Below are 21,023 nucleotides of genomic sequence, written 5' to 3' on the forward strand. Positions count from 1 at the left end.
TATGAACAGGCAATTTTAAAATAAATGTTATCACAGAAGGTATTTAATATTCCAATCTACTATTTCACAAATACCTTTTTAAATATCCATATGTTATGGTGTCAAAACTTCAGACAAATCAGAGATGGTTAAACAGAAATTGTGCCAAAGATGTGATGATTTGAGATGAAACGACTCTATTATAGGAACCTGATAACTGGAATAACGATTCCTGGGACACACAACCAGTCACTTAGAACTGAGGAATATCTTGAATTAGACTTGAAATGTTTTCAACAACCATAAAGACAAGTCCAGTTGTCTTCTGCTAGAGCATTTTGATCTTAATGTGAGTGGTTGAGCATTGGCATATTCCCATGAACCACAGTTCAGAAGCTACAGTACAACTTGACATTGACAGTGTGACTCTGGGGGACACACTCCTGGTGCACAACCATGTTAATGCCAAACTACATAAAGAGAACGCTCTCGCTGCTGTTTGGTCTCTGGATTGTGGCTGTAGACTGAACTGTAGCTACCAGTGATGAACCTCGATGTGAAGGTTGGGTTGGTTTGATGCTTGATCGAAGTTTGAGTTCCGAAGTAAAATCACAAATGAGCAACTGCAACTGGTCACACTGCCAGAGAGTATCCCAGTTGAGATAGTGGTCAAAGATAAACTGGTATATGCACCTTGGACAGTGCACAGATGGAGCTGATTGGGTTTGTTCATCCGATACAGTAGATTGTGTAACTAACACAAGACGTCACAATAACTCACGGTCATATCGTACTGCAACCACATCACATGGGAGGGACGGTCGGGATGCCAGTCTTCTTATCTTATTCAACAAATACTACATGATATATATTTTAGCTACATTTTTTAAAAGTAGCATCACACTAAATAGCAAGAAAACTAGAATCTAAATACAGTAATAATGTAATTTGAACCAAGTAGAACAAGTAGATGGGGTGTGTGTGGGTTAAAAATCCTTGTTCAGTGTAGCACTATATTCAATTTCAGCTTTAACTGACTTCAGTGATGGATGCTTTGCTTGCTTTTCCTGGTGCTGACCAACTTTTTTTGCACCATCTTTGAATACATCTGAGCTTTCTGAGTAATTCAGTTGTAATAATAACTTGGATATTGACTTGGAATTAGCTGAACCTCTTTGATTTAAGTCATTTTTAAGCTGCTTGCTAGTGTGATCTAAACCAGTGTATGTACTTTAAATAGCACATATTGTTGATAATTACAGGTTTATAGTTTTATTTTTGGGGTCTACTAGCAAATGTTTACATGCTGTAATGTTCAAAAAACACACACAGCAGCAGCACCTCTTCTCACCCTCTGTCTGAAAGCGATAACACCTCCTAAAAGCAGAGCATGATCTCTTTCAAACTGCACATTAATGACCTAATTAGTCTGGGTTTCATCTGAGCTTTAGTGTTGCACACAGCTTTAAATGACTTCACCATGCGAATGAAAGAAAAATTCAGAGCAAAACACTAAATGCTTTTAGGTTTTAACATCATCAAAGTGAGGAATTATGATAGTAAATAGTATAAATATAATAGCATGTAGCAAATTTAAATCCAAGAGACTCGAATTCCACGAGCAGATGTGTTAATCTCCAGAGTGCGTATCATCTCTGTGGACTTTGTCTTGTCAGTCCGCACACAGGGAATCATCGTGGTTGTGGCGCTGACCAAACACGTCTCATTAGATTTGCGTAGTTTATTCTTTAGTGTCTGGGTGGGTTTCTCTGAGGCGCTGGGCGATCACAGCCACAGCGCCGGATGAAAAGCTGACGGAGGCTCACCGAGGGGACGATCTGTCACAACATCTACGCTCACCGGAGGGCTCGACTGAAGTGACACTTAAGTCGCCTCAGTGCAGCTGAGATCAGTCTAATGATGCTAATGATGATAATTGCTCAGTTTTCTAATCGACTGATTATCTGTGAACAGGGCTGCAAGTAATGGTGGTTTTTCATTATTGATTAATCTGCTGTTTGGTCTCTAAAACTTCAACAACTGCCAAAAAAGTGTGTTGAGCCAAAGCTGACGTAATCAGATGTTTGACTTAAAGTCTAAGCAACCTCCAAATATTCAGTGTACAAAGGTATAGGATATGATGCTTCTGAGATGCTTGAATCTGTAGATATTTGGCATTTTTGTCAATATGTCTGCTTGAAAAAGTGCTGAAAGTTAATTGCTCATCAAAAAACTTGATTTTTGTTTTGATTGACTAAGTAAATAACTGAAGCTTTGTTTCAGCTGCTGCCAGGTGTCTTACATTTGAGTTCTGCCTTTTTCATTCTGTCAACATAACATTACTGCAAAAACGATTTTTCAGCTTTTGAAAGACTACAGAATTATGAAAGACAAGTACAAGATTCCTTTCAGCATCTGCAAAAAACAGCAACAAAGAAGCTGAAACAATCACACGGAGAAAAAACATCTGCCAGGAGGCTGAAACAAATAGAAAGATACAGAAAAAAGACTGAAACAGCTGCAAAGAGACAAAAAACTGTGACAAAAAGCCAGAATCAACTTCAGATAAATGAAAGACAGCGACAAAGATAGAAATAAAAAGTATAAAGAGAACAAAATTGACTGAAAAGACACTGAAAAAGCTACAAAGAGACGGAAAATGACGACAGTGAGACATGAAATGCTGCAAAGACGCAACTACAAAAAGACTAAGCCAAATACGAAGAGACACAAAATGATCATTGGAGCTAAAACAAGTACAGAAAAGGGATAAAATACCACAAAAGAGCACAACTAAAGAGAAGCAAAAGGATCTGGGTGTCCTGCTCTGATGTGGGGAGCCCATTCCCTCATAATCCGTCCATGAACAAGGAGACAGAAACTCACACTCTGATTGAACATGTCCGTTTCATGCCGCAGAGTCGTGTACTGACGTAGATGCTGCTGAATCCATTCGATCCGCTCGACCTCCAGTTTCTCCAGCTCCTGCAGTGGAACCAAGACAAATGTCAGTGAAGCAGTCAGAGACAAACTCATAATCACTGTATTTTTAATTCGTCACTGTTCAGTATAAACTAAACCTATTTTTATCTTTTTCTTTTGACCTCAAGAAAATCAAGCAAAACACTGAATTCATTAACATTGAAACAAACTGAGTTGGGACGTCTGAAGGTGATGACAAGTAGGAAAAACTTCATGTTTAACAGGGCATATGGGCATTAAAAGTCCTTTCAGCATCATTCACAGACATAAAGAAGATGGAAATCCAAAGCTGGAGAACTGATTAAGGCCTCTTCTTGGTGCTAGTGTTTTACCATGCTGGTGGTGACCATTTCTTCAAACCACTTGGACTGGGTTTGGTTGTAGAGATCCACGCAGCGCATCAGGTCGTCTCCTGGAAACACAGACAGAAGTCAGGTGTCAACAGAGTTCAGTATTTAAAGGAAGAATAATTTTTAAAAAGCCTATTTCTTCTCCAAACTTTCCAAATCACACGTTTCAGTTGTGCAGGTCTGTTTGCAGGTCTCTGCTGTTGTATATGTGCTGCAGTGACCAGTAATGACCAGCAGAGGGCGCTCAGGAACCACCTCTTGGTGAGTCTGTGCTGCACCACAAGTCAGTCTTCTGTGAGCCTATTTAGCATTTAAAACAACTAAATAAACATTTAATAAATGGTTTATAACACATTTTAGTGTAGTTTTAAGCTGACATTAAAGTATTTAATAATGCATAACAGCCCGTCCATAACTGTAATTTCACCTAGTAAGACTTTTAAAAAAAAAAACTTTACTGTCATTTGTAGTTGTGTTGTGTAGTGTTCTACATGTGCAAGTGTACACATGAATAAATTAATATCTGCTCACAACTTTGCTACAAAGTAGTGTATTCTAAACCAGTTATTGAGCATCAATATAATAATATACTACTATAATATAGCACTTTTCAAAATCCAAGATACAGAGTGCTTCACCACGCAGCAAAAAATAATACAGACAAGTCTAGAAATCATTGATGTTTAAAAGCCAATACAGGGTTTTGCAAGTCAGTAAAAGCTAAGAAGAGATTTATAAACACTGCTTGTAAATGCAAACAGAGAGTCTCAAAGTACAGCCACATTTAGTATGTGTAAAGTACATACATAGAAGGCTTTTCTAATATCTCTGTTTTCAACTCAATTCATCCATAAAAGTCAAACTTAAATTAGTTGCAAATACTCTGGTAAAAACCCGGGCTGCAAGGTGGAGCGGTGGTTAGCACCATTGCCTCGCAGCTAGAAGGTCGTTGGTTCACGTCCTGGTGAGGACACCCGGGATCTTTCTGCATGGAGTTCACATGTTCGCATCTCTCCGGGTTCTCCGGCTTCCTCCCACACTCCAAAAACATGTTGAGGTTAACTGTCCTAATTGTTCTAAATTGTCCGTAGGTGTGAATGTGAGTGTGCTTGGGTGTCTGTCTCTAAGTGTAGCCCTGTGATAGACTGGTGACCTGTCCAGGGTGTCCCCTTCCTTCACCCTAAGTCGGCTGGGATAGACTCCAGCCCCCCATGAACCTAGTGAGGATTAAGTGATGTATAGATAATGGATGGATGGATGTTTTAAACAACGTTCTCGTAATGGTACTTTTATTTCAGTCCCTTCATACCGTCATATTTTAACTTAAAAAGCATTTATGTTTAAATTAATCTGTAAATAGACCTTTGATGCATTTTCATGAGGTTAAACATGTATCATAACTTTTTTTTTCTACAATCCAAAATAGATAAAACCTCTCCATTCAGGTCTTAATTTTGAAAAAAAAAAATTTAACTATTACTGAAACACTGCAGGATATTCCATCTCTCTGCATCTTCAACAGAAACATCACTAAAACTTAATTAAAATTCATTCAGTGCAGGTGAAACACATCCCCATCCAACGAGTGCAGCGAGACATTTGGCCGAACCTTGAGGTTGCAGCGACACGGGGCTGACATCATTTAACTGTGCATTATGAGCGCTATTGATTAGTGCTGTGGACTGTGACTAATCTACTGAGTGGAAGCGAGAAAGATTAGTTCCTGCAGAGCGTTTTCTCCACAGAGCACAACTGTAGGCGAGAACGTTTACAACAAGACCTCTATTATTAAAATGTCAAACACCACACGTCTCAGGTTGGGTTTCCTTCTTCTGCTGTGTTTTTCTGTGTGGTTTGTTCACTTTAGGCTAATAAAAAAAACCTGCTAAACCAAATATACTTCACATTACAGTATTATTAAACCATGCATCCACACAGTCTGTAGGATGTTTCATTTAGAAATGAAATGTTACATCACCAAGTGTCACCTCCAGTCTGCTCAACACTTGCGCAAACATAAATTTGTTTAAGGGTGCAGCAGACTCTCTTGAGTTTATCTGTAAGAGGTCGTTTTCAGTTTTTTTGTTTTTTGGACACTGGTCAAGAACACAGAAGACATTTGAGCATGCTGACATTTGTCCATGAACATCAGCAAGGTGCGTCTATCAACTGAACATCAGACTCCTCAGAGAGAAGCCAAACTACAACCTCCAGCAAGTTCCCATCCTGAACAACATCCACACAGCCTCACCAAACATCTCCATTTCCACCAAGCAGCTGATGTTGCTGGAACTCACAGCGTCCTGGGACCAGACCACTGAGAGGTAGCATGAAAAGAACCACGGTCATATGGAAGAGCAAATAAAGGAAGGCTGATGAACTTGCTGGTAGCCTGTGGAGGTGGGCTGCTGAGGATTTGCCGGGTGATCACTCTACTAAGTGTTTATGCTACTGTGCATCACTGGAAACGCCATGAGATCCACTGCTGAGGCTGCAGAGAAACCACAAGGTAGCTTTGGATTAAGAGGGACGCAAACTGACGTGATAAACTCTGACTGGGTCGCCAGCTGGACGCTGAATGATCCGAAACACCCGATGACCCTTACATTACCTACAGGATGCATCCTTCATCATCAGGTCTACATTTCCTCCCGCTCACTACACTCAGCCAACAAAAGCAGCCTGATACAACCACCATAACAGGGCCCCAGATCGACAGCTAGACTCTTCTCCTCTGTGGTTCCCCAGTGGTGGAACGAGCTACCAAACTCTGTTCAATCTCCGGACTCCCTCTCAGTCTTTAGGAAAAGACTAAAGACCCAGCTCTTCACTGAACACCTCTGCACTTGACAGACTGAGGAAAAAAAATAAAAAATAAAAAATGTCCTATTACCTCCCACACTACCTGCTGTCTTATCACACTTGAACTCCTATGGCTCTTAACCAGGTTATTTTCTCCTGACTAGATCCTTGCTTGTGTTGTATCTACTCTCAGATGTACGTCGCTTTGGATAAAAGCATCTCCTAAATGAAATTGTCGAACTATAGAATCATCTACCAGCACAAAGCTCAGACCACCACCCCTCAGCATGCTAACATTTGTTCATTAGCAGCACACAAAGTACAACTCAGACCACTGAGAATGTCATAGGTTTTGGCCGGCATTTGGTCATTAAATAATCATTGGATAAATGTAGGTTTTGATCTGATGAGAGCACTAGATGAAGAGTGAAGGGATCCCCAAGGTTGTGACAACTCATCCTAAAGGGGATGTGAACAAAAAGGCCACATTTTCTTCAAAATAGTCATCCCGACAAGGAAGTAGTGTTTTCTAAAAGCAACTTTTTAATAAGCTGCAAAAACCAAATGACTGATAGATGTCACTTTTTAATACTATAAAATGTGCATACTGTGGCTAGAGCATTAAGACAGATTCATGGTGTTGACGTAGCTTTATTTGCAAGCAGAGTGGGGATTCATCCAATGCTGAGGCTACGGGGAGGTGACTGGGTGGACTCCTTGGCGATGATGCCATGTGGAGCTTCAATACTGATTGGCTGAAAGGTTTGCTTAAAATGGTAAATGGTCCTCTCAGTTTGTGGAGTAATACTTGCATTTCTAAGCAACAGGAACTGGTTTCACCCCACTAAAAAAAGCACCAACAGCAGCACAAACAAGACTGGCCAACATTTTCAGTTCCACATATAGTTGAAGCTTCTCCCAAGTGGCAGGAGACAGCTATAGCAGACAGGCATGAATCTGTGATGCTCTGCGTAGCACCAGCGCAGCCTTAATATACCAGTGCAGCAATCTCCAGAGAATATCACATATTATATATAGTGTGTCCTGTCAAGCAAACAGCGTTAACTTTAACTGACAGCTGTCGGAGGCTTGTCCGACAGGTGTAGCAGCAGAGCTTTATTTGTTGGGAGCTGAGGCGCTTTTGAATGCTGCCGACTAGGAGTTGTGTAACTCTTCATTTGTTTACATCCTGCATTTTTAACAATTCTGTGCAGGCACATGTTCCTGGCTTATAGCTTTAGTTCTTGCCTTCACCTGAGTAGCGTTATCAGCAAATGTGGGGCTTTCACAAACGATTCATTTCATTGTTACTTATTTTGCTGATTATTCAATTAGTTGTTTGGTGTGTGAAATGTCAGAAAAGGTTGATCAGTGTGTTAAAGCCCAAGATGATGTCTTGCCTTGTCTACGACCCAAAGATATTCAGTTTACTGTCATAGAGGAAGAAAGAAACCAACTTAAAAAGCTAGAATCAGAAAATGTCGACTTTTTATTCCTAACAAAATACGCAAAACGATGCATCAGTTATTAAAAGTCGTGCTCTGTAATCAGCTACGAAAACTAGCATCCTTGTTACCTGCCTAAAGGTGGTGATACTTCGGTATACTTTTATCAAAAATCCCTTCATTGTGTTTACAGAAACTAGTTAGCGAAAACTGCAGGGGAGGATGCATAACACCTGGAGTGTAACGTTATTGGTTAGAATCTGGTTTTCAAATGAGTTTTCTTTATATATTATCACTCTACGAGTTTGAATTTCCTTATTTGTTTAAATACAGCACAGTACTGTGCATAAAGGAGCTAAAGACACATTAGCTTAGCTTAGCACAAACACTACAAACAGTGAGAAACAGCTCAGAAGCCTACAAGCACCTGTAACGCTCACTAATTAACATGTCAGGTTGTATTTATTAAGTCTAGTCACACTAATGATTCCATGGTTCGAAATGCACAACCATCTTTGACTGACTGACTCCCTGCCAGTGCCCATGAAATATAATGTAATATTTATGTGTGTTTTTTTTAAATGTCTTTAAACTAAATACTCAGTGAGCTTTTGAATTGCCCATAGGGGATAAATAAAGTTTTTTGAATTTGAATTGAATTAAGCTGCTGCACACAGTATAAAGCTGCATATTTACTGTACAATAGAAGAGTTGTGTCTATCTTAGCATCTACATTTCTGCAAAAAACTGGTGTATTTACCAAAATGTTAAACTATTCCTAAACCAGATTAAGGGCACAGAAAACCGTTTAGATGTCGTCTTTATTCATCACTGCTGATGGATGTGCTTTTGAAACCGAAATTTGGAGTTTTTTTCTGCAGCGTACTTTTTCTCCAGCATCCGAACGACGACCTTTTTTGTAACGCTGTGACCTCTGACCTGCTTGTGTGGATTTCCGCCGGGCCTTCTTTATGTCCTCCTCCGTCTTGTTGCTGAGTTTTATCTCCAGCTGCTGGGTCTTCACCTCCAGATCCTTCTGCCTGTCTGCCAGAGCTTTACGGGCCTGAGACGCACACAGACAAAACACACACAATACACAAACAGTGAGTCATTCATCATAATCCTCAGATTTACTGTACCTACATCTATTACAAGAGTCATTACAGCCTTTTCATGTAGACTACTGACATCCGTGCAGCGATCCTGGTCTCATCCTTTAATCTTGTCTTAATCCACATCATTGAGTCTTTCCTCTTATTCCGTATTGAGGCACCTCTTCAAGGTCGTGGTGGAACAGTGTTTGAAAGGTAAACAGACCGTATGCTAACAGCGATGCAAGAAAATCTTTATCGAAACAGACAACAACACAAAGAAAATGTGATGTGAGGTCTGTTTCTCGCTGTAATTCATCAGAACTGTGATAACTTGAGTGTTCAGACACTAAAAAACTTGTGATTGTTGCAGGTTGGCGATGCTGTGAACGCCACGGCCAGCTAAACAATCATTTAGATACACCGTATAATAGAGCGAGTATTTTGAAAAACTTCATGTTAAACATTTGCAGTCTTCACTTATGTGAACAAACGTTAACTTTTACAAAAGTATAATCTTGCCTTAAGCACATTTTTAAACATATATTTGTTTACTTTTTTGGGAAATTCAGACGCCTGTGCTGTCAAATATGAGCAAATTAATGTGGAATCCCCAAACCCTGATGATTCTCTGGTGAGTACTGAAGTGTTCCAATTCCTGCCCCATCAGTGTGATGTTTGGGCAGGAATATGTGTCACTACTGAATGAGAGTCTTTTACATTATATTAAATTGTAATAACTGCATTATAAACAATTTAAGGAATAACTGCATAATTGCATAAATCAATTTAAATAATTGCATTGAGCAATAAATGACTTCAATTCAGTGTCTTGTGACACATTCTGCTGCTAATAACAGTATTTTATAATTATGAGACAGAAAGTCATAATTGTAAGATAAAGTCTCTGATTGTTTTTTTTTCTGTGAATGTAGTGTCCTTCATTAATATTTAGAATACTGGGAAACACACATTAATGTCATAAAATGTGTAAAAGTATCTACCAAGAAAAGTAAGGAATGCTTTGAGAACCATCAAATTATAGGCATTCTTCCTTAAGTGTCTTTTCTTAAAAGTGTTGTTAAAATTTGTTCTACAATCAGAAAGTTGCTGATTTGTCTTCTTTATGCTTAGTTGCTGTTTTAGCTGAGCAGAAGTAAAAAAAAAAAGAAATGTGTGCCAGAGAGTTGTGTCAAACACTACTGGGAATGTTGATGATAAATTTGCTGCTATCATAACTGCAAACACCTTATGTGTCATTTGACACGAGCCACTGTATAGTGTTTAAGTCAGTGTTAGGTTTTCCATAACCTCAAAGCCAAAAGAAACATGAAGAAACTGGGTTTGTCTGCACATATGTAAGCTGCAATCATTAGCATGTCCAACTAACTTGCTTCTTCTTGACATAGAAGGCCAAGAAGTGTTTCCTCCACGCCCACGAATGAGCTTATTATCAGGTTAATTAACATTATTATGTAGCGCTAACAGCTTATGTTTAAGAACAGTCCACCTACTGTGTGGAAGCTGGTACTGGATGCTGTTGTACGACTGTTTATACTAAAGTTAGTGGCTCAGTCCTGCTATTTATTGGAATTGAGAATGTCTACCCTGCAGCCACTCCAGACACGGTTACCTGAGATTTTATGCCAAATGCACAACATTTTTCAGTTTTATTCACAATAACAGACTAACCAATTATAAACTGCAATATCATGATAAATACTTTATATGTTTTTTACAGGGCTGCTGATATTATACCAGAGACCAGCTATTAGAGCTTTAGACTCATTCTTTTAAAATGACAAATGTAGCATCAAGTGTATATTTGAGACCCTTTCACAGGGATTCTGTTTTAATATAAGTCTGGAGAAAATGTATAAAAGCCAGCAGGAGAGGAAGTTTTAACCAAACCCACAAACTGTGATTTACAGCTGGTAAAGTTGACAGTCTGGCTAGATATGAGAAACTCCGTCTGCCTGCATATTGATGTTTAATTTATGTATGTCCTTTGATACAGGTAGCTGTATAGTGCTTTACTTGTTATGCACATTTCACTTGTATTCAAAGGAACGTCTTAATAGAAAAACATAAATTCGTCTAAGGTGCCAAAATATTAAGTCGTAAGCGGTAGAATTGATGCATCAACAAACGCAAGCAGAAGAAACAGATTGACTCTGCGTGTTTGTCTTCAGTGGAAACTCGGCATTCACATATTGCTGCCACCCACCACAGCATGCCACGAAAATAAAAGTGAAAAACAAAAATGATATGTGAAGACTGAGGCAGCATCCATTCATGAAGCTCTTGAGCAGGTGGGAAGCAGCAACAAAACACCGAGGACTCTGAGTGTAGGAGTGAGCGGAGCTGTTAGCGTTATGTCATCATCTGATGTAAACAAACAGTCCTGTGCGTTATGTTTCGCCGGCTTCGCCTCTGCCGCCTTTTCCGACTGTGTACCTTCTCCACGCTGGCGTAGCGGCTCGCCAGCTGCTTCCTGAGGTCTGCGATGTGATGATCGTACTTCTTCAGGTCCTTCTTGAAGTTGTCGCCTCTGAACGTCAGCAGGGGCTTCTCTACCTCCGAGTGGAGCTGTGAAAACAAATCACCCAGGTGTTAGTAAGGTACAGTTGGCTGTGAGAAAATAAGCCTTCTCTGGTGCTAACAAGTACTAACAAAATCTCTGTTGCGCTGCTTACCGTATCACATATGCAACAGCTGGGAAATAAAACAAATAAACACAGTGTATTTTATATTTTGTCCACCACATTTACCATAAATGAGGGAGGCAACACTTTCAGTATGTTGAGGTCTAGTGCTCCACCAGCCACTACAACTTCAATAACAAATACAAATATCACTTTTTGGATATTGTTAACACAAACTGAAAATATAGAAGTGGAATATACAGCAGTTGTTGGATCGTAAAACAAAGTGCCCGGTGAGTGTTGGCAGTTATATCAAAGCAAAGAAATAAATGCAATGGACAGTTTTTACTCGTCAAAGGTGAATTTCTCTGTTGAATAGCACTCTTGGCTACCGTCTGTTATTTTAAATGTGCTAAATAAACAACAGTGACTTGACTTCACAGAGGTATTTTAACGGATCTGTTTTTAAATGTGTGTATATTAACTGTAAACACACAAATTCACACACAGTTTGCAGCCAAGCAGCAACCCTTTGAGGCTGAAAAAAAAAAATAAAGTCAACATTAAGTGCCAGAGACTGCAGTTCCATAAATGGCCACTTGAGGCTGGATCCAAATAAGAGTCAACACCCACAGACCCCCATGTTTAAATATCCAACTTTACAGGAGAAATAAACATGTTTACAACCTGGTACAAACAATGGTTTTAGTCTCTATAGCTAATTTCCCAGACAACTGGACTGAATGTTAGTTTTTAAATAACTCACCTGTTTAAGTTGTATTAAAAGGCTTAAAGTCGTATTAATGGTAAGCATCATCTTGATTTACATTCAGTGTTTGCTGCCCCTCCCTCTGGTTTGGCATTTAATGTAGTAGGTGAGGAGATAAACCAGATGTGACATCCGTGTGGGTATTGTGCATGACGATGTGAGATATAATGGTGTCACCGTATGTAAACAGTATGAGTGTGATTACATTCACATCTTTGTTGTTGTTTCAGCCATTGTTTCACTTCAAGTTCTCATCGTGACATTAAACCTGCAGTACAGAACTTCAGTCTCTGCCTTCTGACAGTAAGAATAATTACACAAACACCGCCTTATCTGGCCCTGAGAGGCTGATCAGAATTGTGTGAACTTATCCGACATTCATTTATAAGGAAAAGCCCTGCGCTACAGCTTTAAATCAGGTGCTCCCTGGCTTCTGCACTACCATATATTTTTAGCAGCTGACAGATTATATCTGGGTATCTCAGTAGTTCAGCTCAGGTAACACATCCAACGCACTCTTGTAACTTAATTTAAATATTCATTTTCTACTGGTTTGTTATGTAAAACTCCTACACTGCAGCTCCTCGACGTATTGCAGATATATCTGCATCAGTGAGTGTATAAATATAAATGTATATGAACGTATAAATGCCAAACCTGGAACCTTTACACAGTCTGTGCGCCAGAGAATACTGACAAGTGGATTTTTCAGCTTTAAAATGTCACTCAGGATGTTTCTTCTAACACAAGGTTTATGGACTTTTGTTTCGCTTTTATCTAAACAAATATTACTGGATGATATATATTGTTAATAAACTTGCGTAAATGTCCAAATATTGATACCAGAGTCTGCTGCATAGTTAAGATACTGTTCATAAACTCAGCGCCTTCATTTATTGTTTCGTATTGTTTCCCTGTTATAATTTATTAGTTGTGTGCCGGTGCCTCTCTCTAAAATCAATACATCTGTTGACACAGTGGATTTTACTTGGAGGTTTATTACTGTAAGGTCACAGAAAAGCACAGCTAAATGGGTCTCGCTGCTAATAAAGTGTTTCCTGCTCTGCAAAGTCCGATCTGTCACCATAAAGGGGAGACAATTACACTGTTATTCTCCGTTTTTCTTTCTCTCAGCAAACAGCAGCTCGATAATAAGAAAAGGGTTCTTTTAATGACACTTCAATAAGCTACAAGGAGCCTGTCAGCAGCGTTGGCTCTCCATGCAGAATGCTAATCTTGTGCAAATGCCAAAGCTAGAAGCTAAAGCTGAAATAGCTTAGAGAGGAAAACAGCTGGGGCTTCTGCAGACCTGATAAGACTTCTCATCCCCCCGCCTGACCATGCATCACCTCCACCCACAGCAGCCAGGCATGGAGCCCTGGTGCGGCAGGGAAGAGCCTGCATGGCCCTGGGTGGAGGCTCGTCAGAACACGTAGCTAATTAATTAGACAACAGAGGGCTCTGAAGAGCTCCAAGGCTGCCTGCGCTTTATTTAAGGCCCCCTCTGAAGCCAGTGAGCGCTTTCTGCATCGCCGCTAATCGTGCTCGCGGACGGGTCGTTTACTCCGGTCCGCACAGACAAAGTTGAAGTAAACAAGACCTGTCACCTCAGGATGCGGTCGGATCAAGTGTCTGTTACTCCAGCTGACTGAAAACTCTCAACCTGAAGCTGCAGAAAACCAAACACATCTGCACAGGGTTGAAAGAAAGCTCACTGAAACAACGCCTAAAATCTTCACAACTCCATACGTCTGAACTGAAGGTGTTGATTAACTTTGCCTTACGATTGCTGAATACATTAGTCCTCTGAACCCCAAAACCTGCCAGTGGACTTAAAAAATGAACCAGAATCACACTACTTGTCAGAACTAGAAACTAAGAGAATCATCTGATTATCTACTTTCTGACAGTCATCTGTAAAGTGCCGTTCCATTGCAACATTTAACCACATCTCTGCTTAAAATCATGACATTTAGGTAAAATCCCTTCATTCTACATGTCTCACTAAAAAAATTGCCCCCAAATTATTGTTTGCTGTAATCAGATTGTGTAAAAAAACAAACAAAAAAATCTCTCAGAACAATCGTGAAGCTGTGATTGACTCAACTATGAGCAACAGTCACATGATAAATATTCAGGGATGAACTGCAGGTTGTGTTTGCACAGAGGAAACAAGGGTGGAGACAAATTAAAACCTAAGTAGTAAAGTATACATAGTACGTAGAGTCACCATTTCATTCCAGTATTGGGAACACCTGCGTGCACTTGGTTGTACATGTTGATTCCATTTTTTTTTTCAACTTGTGGAATTAATTTTAAAAATTAAACTTTTTAAAAAACAATTCATGGCATCATAACTGTGTCATACAGCACAGAAGACATGTTTGAGTTTTCTCCCCTTCTACTCATGGATGTGCTGTTTCCATACAAGTGCAGGACTTTGTATTGCAGATCGCAAAAATGTAACCCACAGTGAGTGAAAATATGACAGGAGCAAGAAACAGGCCAGAAGCTAATTGACTGTTTTCCACAATAAAAGTCCTCAGAAGCTATTACCTTGTTGGAGAACTTGAGGTGAACTTCAGCCTCATCGTGGAGACTCTTCTTCAGCTGAGTCCAGGCTTCTCCAAGAGTCCTGAGAAAAAAACATCAATGTGAAATTTCTTTTTTTTATTAAAAGTTTGCACTTGTGAAACTCGCAATAAGTCAGAGCGCTAATCTTTTCTGCCTCACTAATATAATAACATACAGGGGGCAACTTTTACTTTGGTGTAGAAAAGCAGGTATGATTAGGTTTTACTGAGCAGATCTAATGTAAGTCTTCCACAAATATGTATTATAATATTAGCATTTTAAATTTCTTTACTTATATTCAAGTTTTTTTTAAAAACACATGAATCCAGTCTTCAACTGTTTGAGTGTCTTTTTTTGTCTATTTTATTTACATTTAACTTGCTTATTAGCAGTATGCTGGTTTGATAGAGGTTTGGTTTGATGCTGATCCAGCAGCTTGTGTTCCTGCAGCACTGGCTTGTGAGGCTGCAGAATATTTTGCGTTTATGAGGCGCCGTACTGCAGCAATAACACCGGCCTTCAACTCAGACGGGGAAAAAAAAGAAAGAAGACTGCTTTTGGCCGCGCTCATCCTTGGGACTCCTGCCAGAAACTCGTAAAAAGGCCATTAAAGAGAAAGAATTGAAAGTTAAGATGGTGTTAGATAGTTGCATGACTTCAAAAAGGAAACTGACTAGATGTGGAGAAGTGTGAGGGGAGAAGGAATCACTTTGAATGGATTACATAGCAGTTGGAGTTGGTTTGAATCAGAAGCCCATATTATGCACATTTACTTGTTTCAAATTGTATTTTGGTGGTCTACTTGAGTGTGTTTACATACTTGAATCATCAAAAAACACATTTTTAAAAATCTCATACAGTATGCTACTGCAGAAACTCTGTCTGAAGTGCTCTGTTTTAGCTCCTGTCTCTTTAAGGCCTCCCTTGTGAAGTGCCTCGCCACTGGGCAGACGTTATGCAAATGTGTTACATGGTGATGTAGACGAGTTACAAAAGAAAAATGAGGACTTTAAATGAGGAATTTGAGGCGACTAAGGAGCAGTATTATCAGTCAGAGAAAATAACAGATTTTACATGCACAAAAAGCAGCTATTAGACACTGTAAAGAAAAGGGAGAACCCTAAAATGCATCACATGGGGTCCACAGATACTGTTTAGAAGCTTGAGTGTAAGTGTGCATACTTTACTAAAGCTAAACACTGACAAAATAGGACAGGTTCCAGTTTCAGAGGACATCTTGCTGTACAGTCTGTTTCACATTTAACTCTACAAGATTAACAAAAAGCTTTTCCAACACCACCAGCACTTAAAGGCTTTCACTTGTTCATAAAGTCCTGCATTAGTTTGCACTTTTCAGAACTGTTCTACAGTCAACGGTGGTAGATATGGGAGATTGTAAACTAGCAGTGGCAGCTCCAAAGTTTTGGAACAAGCTTACTCTTTTAATAAAGAATTCCTCCTCTGTTAAGAAAAATCTCAAGGCATGCATGTTTTTTATGGCTGTTGGTTGCACTTAGTGGTCTTAATATGTTATTTTACAATAGAAATCAATGTTAGAAGTTGTTATCCTGTTTTGTCGTACTTTTTCTTAGTATTTTACATTTATTTCGTTTGTCGAATGTATTCTATAAGTTTCAATTCGATTCTCCTTCTTGCTCTGTTGCATATATTTGTGTCTTACAACATGTACTCTGTCAACTCCAGCTAAAAATAAATAAATAAACTTTGTGTGATTTTGCCGTGTTAAACGATTTTCACGCCTCGATTTCATTTTAACGGCTAAAATTAACAGCAATTGTGGGATTTCCGGATCTGAAATTCAAACCAAAGTCCAGCGTTCCTCGATCCAAACCTTTTACTTCTTTGTCTACAGATTTTGAGATCTGCTCAAAGGCTTTTGTGTTATTTTTTTCTGACAGACAAACACGATGACATGAGTAGTCTTTGAAAGCAGAATCAAACAGAAGTATGGGAATGGGTGTATTTAAAAAAAAAAAAAAAGGCCTATCTTTGGAAGCAGCTCTAGTAAATTACTGACACTGTCTACTCGCTGATTCATCTCACAGCTTCTGTTTGCTGCACTCACCCTTCCTCCTGAGCTGCCAGGGGGCTCAGAGACAGCTTGGAGAGGTTCTTGGCGTATTCCTCCTCAATCTTTATCCTGAAACACCAAGACGTGAAACTGTCAGCTGCCTGGCTCAAGGGAGGACAGAAGTTGCGTTAGTGAAGCAAAAAAAATGTACTTTTCTGACACAAACTACGATTTGCCGCAGCGGTTAAAATCCAAATTGCACACACTCTTCTAACCCGTTTACATCTGTAATCCTGCTGTGCTCCAGCTGTATTTAGCACAGCGGCTGTTTCCTGCTCTGAAAACGAGACGTGCTCGCTCTCCCCCTGAGGGACATTGAACCAGAGGGAGCCTTTTTTTGTGCCCTTTTTGACATTCGCCTCCTCCTCACATTTACCTTCCACACCTGAGTAAATCTGTCACCTTAAAGAAGGTCACGAAGCCCATTTTTCGACTTAATGTTGGAATTCTCATGGGCGCCGAGCAACCCGGCGGCGGGAAAGGTCAGCACTGGATGAAAATTTTGTTTGAAAGATTCGGGAAGCCTCTCGAGTCAAACGGGTGAGTATACTCGGAGCAGATTCTTCATTAACTTCCCACGAGTCCGAGCAGGAGGTGAATGGAGCTTTTGTTGAACAAGATGGAGCTAATTATGAAGGGAGGCGTGAGATCGGATGTAGAAGTTATTTGTGTTGCTTTTGGCATCCTGATTCTGATTCAGAAGTTGCTTTGTTGGGATCTATAGGACGCTAATTGCAGGGTGCGAGCATATAAGGCCAAGTCTGAAGCCTTTATAATCTATAGTGATGCTTAAAAGGGTTTTTTCTTTTTATGCTCGTAAAGTTGTGTTTTATAATTACTTTTCAGGGTTTTAATTCAGATTATGTTAATTACGCAGGTATAACTACACAATAAAGAACACAATACAGTCTTAATCCCAATATCTAAACTTGTTAGGCTACTATGTAACACTAATCTTAATCTGTTTCACTGCTTTGTTGTGACTTGATTTGATTGTAATTTAATGAACTAGGCGCATGAATCACATAAACAGCCAGTATACAGGACTTATTTATCAGATCTGAAAGCACTTTATCCTCCTTTAAAACTCTTTTAAAAACACATTTTTACAGATGTGCTTCTACAGGAGTTGTTTTATGAGTGGACTTTTACTCCGTTTGATGACAGTATTAAGGGCAATACACTTTATCTTCTAATTGTTTTATTCCTTCCTTTATAGTCTTTTAACTGTCTTCTTTTACTGGGTTTTATTTTTCTTATATATTTTTATATTGTTTTATTGTCTTTCAAGCTTCATGTGTTTCACCTTCACCATTATTTATTTATGTATTTTTTGCCTTTTACTTCTTTTAATGTTGTTTAATGTTGTTGTCCTTACACTTGTCTTTGAATCTGTACAGCACTTTGTAACCCTGTTTTGAAATAAAGTTTATTATTATATTATTCTTATTATAATTCTATTTCTAACTTAAATAAAACACCAGAAGGAAAGCACTCCTTGGTCTTCAGGTCGACACTCTGAGCTGTTTTTGGGCTCATTATCCGTCTGCAGTATGAATCCTTCTCCACAAGATGCAAACCAGCAGGTGGAGGAAGTTTTTAAAAGAATGGACTTTTCCCCCCGCTGATGTCCAAACCCCCCCTTCAGACTTGAATATTCCTTCGTTTCACTGTGGGTTTGATCCACTGCTGTATCATTCTCCCTCCTGTTGGTCTCCTTACATCCAGCCTTCTGCTGCTGCCACTAATCTCTCACTGGAATTCAGCGTTTAGGACTTCTTTCCGTCATCCGCTGTGAAATGCTGCTTTGTCTCAGCCCACGCCGACTGTTTGTCCTCGTTTCTCCTCCTGAGAAGTGGTTTAGAAACAATAATCGTCCTCTGAGACTCCACCAGACGGAACTTTTGCTGATTGGAGTCTTGTGTTCTTTATTTAGTAAATTCTGTATCTATGACGAAGCTGCTTTTTCTATTTCTCAGCGGAAAAAAGCTTGATGTATCGATCTTCTGATGAAGTGTTTGTGTTTTTCATCCAAATGTGTGTTTCAGACTTCCATCCTCTGCCCTCCTAGAAACTTTCAGTCCAGTCATGATTTGATGCTGAGAAAGCTCCTCTTTGCTCAGCATAGCAATCTGACACTTTCAGCTATCATAATACTACTTAGAGAGGAACTGGAAACTTGATGTACAGCTGTTCTTTGCTTTTTAGATGTTTCTACGTCTCCAAGCTATCTTATTATTATCTGACACATTTCTGATGTGCTCTGAGACCTTTGGAGAAATTTTTATATCGAATTGTTTGATTTCTTTCCAAAAAAACCACTGCAGGTTTTTAAGGTGTTTCTGCAGCACCATCACAAGGACAAAAGAACACAGATTTGGAAATACAGATAAGAATAAACAGAGATAACAACTCTAATCTAAACACTGATAAAGTGCATTCATTGATTTTTCTGACCGTGATAAACACATGTTGAATCTAAAAGCACATTATACCAAACTGCTGTAGCAGATTTCTATCACAAAGCTTGTAGCTATATTTTAGGCAGTCGAAATGCATTTTAAGAAAATAAAAACTCACGTCAACATTTAGATAGTGGGTTAAGCTGATATTTCGAAACAGAACGTGTCTAAAAATCAGACACTTCTGAAAGTCAGTCACTTGTTTATCCTGGTCACTGTAGTTTATAGAAAGCATTACTCCAACCAGAGGAGAAAGGGTGTCTACTGAGGACTATTTTATCTGGCGGATTAATCCACACTTGGCTCTCTTTAGTCAGTGTTTTCTGCCAACACATTCCCACTCACAGCTCAACACATATGGACGCTTGATCGCAGTCTCTTGACATTAATATTAAAAGCACTGGGTAACCGTTCAGCGTTAATTTAATTTAAAAAATAAATAAATAAATACAATTTATGTGGAGACAACAAAATCCTCATGAGGATGTGGTATTTGTGAGGCACAAAACTGGTTATTTGTTTGTCTTATTCACTTATTTTACTGCCATGTTTTCATTTTTAGTTGCTCTTTGGTTAAATTTAGGCACCAAAACTACTTGGTCAAGGTTAGAAAACGATCATGGTTTGCCTCAAACTTTTACAACCACATTTTAAATAGAAGAAATTCACCGTTCTGCTTCAACCTTCTCTATCTTTGTTCCTATGTGGTAATGACAACAAAAACAGAGAACATTTGGCTGCAGTCTCCTCTTTGTTAAGTTCTATACAAGCCTATTGGACTCTTCAGTGTGTTGAAGACTGAGGCCATAGTTGTCAGGACCAAGAGTTTGTATGTGACTGGTTGGGAGTGAGATCAGGTTGTTCCTGCAGCAGGATGGTGTTTGTGGGATTCAGTACAGTTTGGATCTTCATGGTACCAAAGAAACATGACACTCATGGGGCTCATTATCTGTTTATAGTGGAGCTCGATGGAAGAGAGGACCAAGAGAAATCCGGCTTTGTTACTGCGACAGGAAATGTCGGAGAAATACAGAATGTCACAAACTTCTTTCTTCCTTTAAAAAGATGTGATTTACAAACTCGTGCAAACTCTAAAAAAAAGTTTGTAGCTGTAATTTTTGAAAAATGTTCTGGTACTTTACAGATCTTCCATGTTTTGTTCATTTACAGATAATAAGTAGTAAAATCACAGAAAAAAATAATCATTCACATGGAAACCCTAAAAAACAAAAACATAAAAAAGGAGTAATTTAAGTAAAAATAATTATTTTTGAAGGAAAAATCATGGACTGAAAAACGCTAATTTGTTTAAAAACAGTTTTTTTGTTGATTTTTCTTGTTTTGCTGAACTACAGATAATATCTAGTCAAATTTTCAGAAAAAGAGTACTACTTTACATGATTACAATAAAAAAGGCCAAAACTGTAATATCCACATAAAAAATCTCTATTTTAATTAATAATAGTCATTTACACCAATTGACTATAAAATTACACTTTTTAGCTGTTTATAAATAAGTAACAATATCATTATTTTTAATATATTTGCTGTTTTTTTAAAAGAGAAATTACCTAAACTGTATATACTGTCCACATCATTATCACAAACAGTCATTTTTTTTTAGTTTGCAATGTGAGACCATAAAATTACACAGTTTGACTGCATTTAAATCAGCTAAAAACAGAATTTTGAATTTTTCAACTAGATTTTTGCTTTCACCACTCTTTTAAGGAGTGTTTTTCACAGTGCAGTATGAATAGCTCTGCCATCAGAGCGGTGTGTGTCTGAATTAATTAAACTGTCAGACAGCAAGCTGCTGCTGCTGCTGCGTT

At 38.9% G+C, this 21,023-nt stretch overlaps 1 protein-coding gene across 1 annotated transcript in view; it reads right to left on the reverse strand.

Moving 5' to 3' along the window:
• The window catches only part of gas7a (growth arrest-specific 7a), a 48,939-nt gene that overhangs the window by 2,654 nt on the left and 25,262 nt on the right, over positions 1-21,023 (reverse strand). Inside the window, exons 8-13 of the mRNA XM_008293820.1 lie at positions 16,724-16,798; positions 14,620-14,698; positions 11,107-11,238; positions 8,498-8,621; positions 3,294-3,373; positions 2,866-2,964 (exon numbers count right to left, since the gene is read on the reverse strand). Of these exons, the coding sequence (XP_008292042.1) occupies positions 2,866-2,964; positions 3,294-3,373; positions 8,498-8,621; positions 11,107-11,238; positions 14,620-14,698; positions 16,724-16,798 (589 nt within the window). The remainder of the gene's footprint in view (positions 1-2,865; positions 2,965-3,293; positions 3,374-8,497; positions 8,622-11,106; positions 11,239-14,619; positions 14,699-16,723; positions 16,799-21,023) is intronic.

Source organism: Stegastes partitus, unplaced genomic scaffold (assembly GCF_000690725.1).
Source record: "Stegastes partitus isolate 25-593 unplaced genomic scaffold, Stegastes_partitus-1.0.2 Scaffold914, whole genome shotgun sequence".
Lineage (NCBI taxonomy): Eukaryota > Metazoa > Chordata > Actinopteri > Pomacentridae > Stegastes > Stegastes partitus.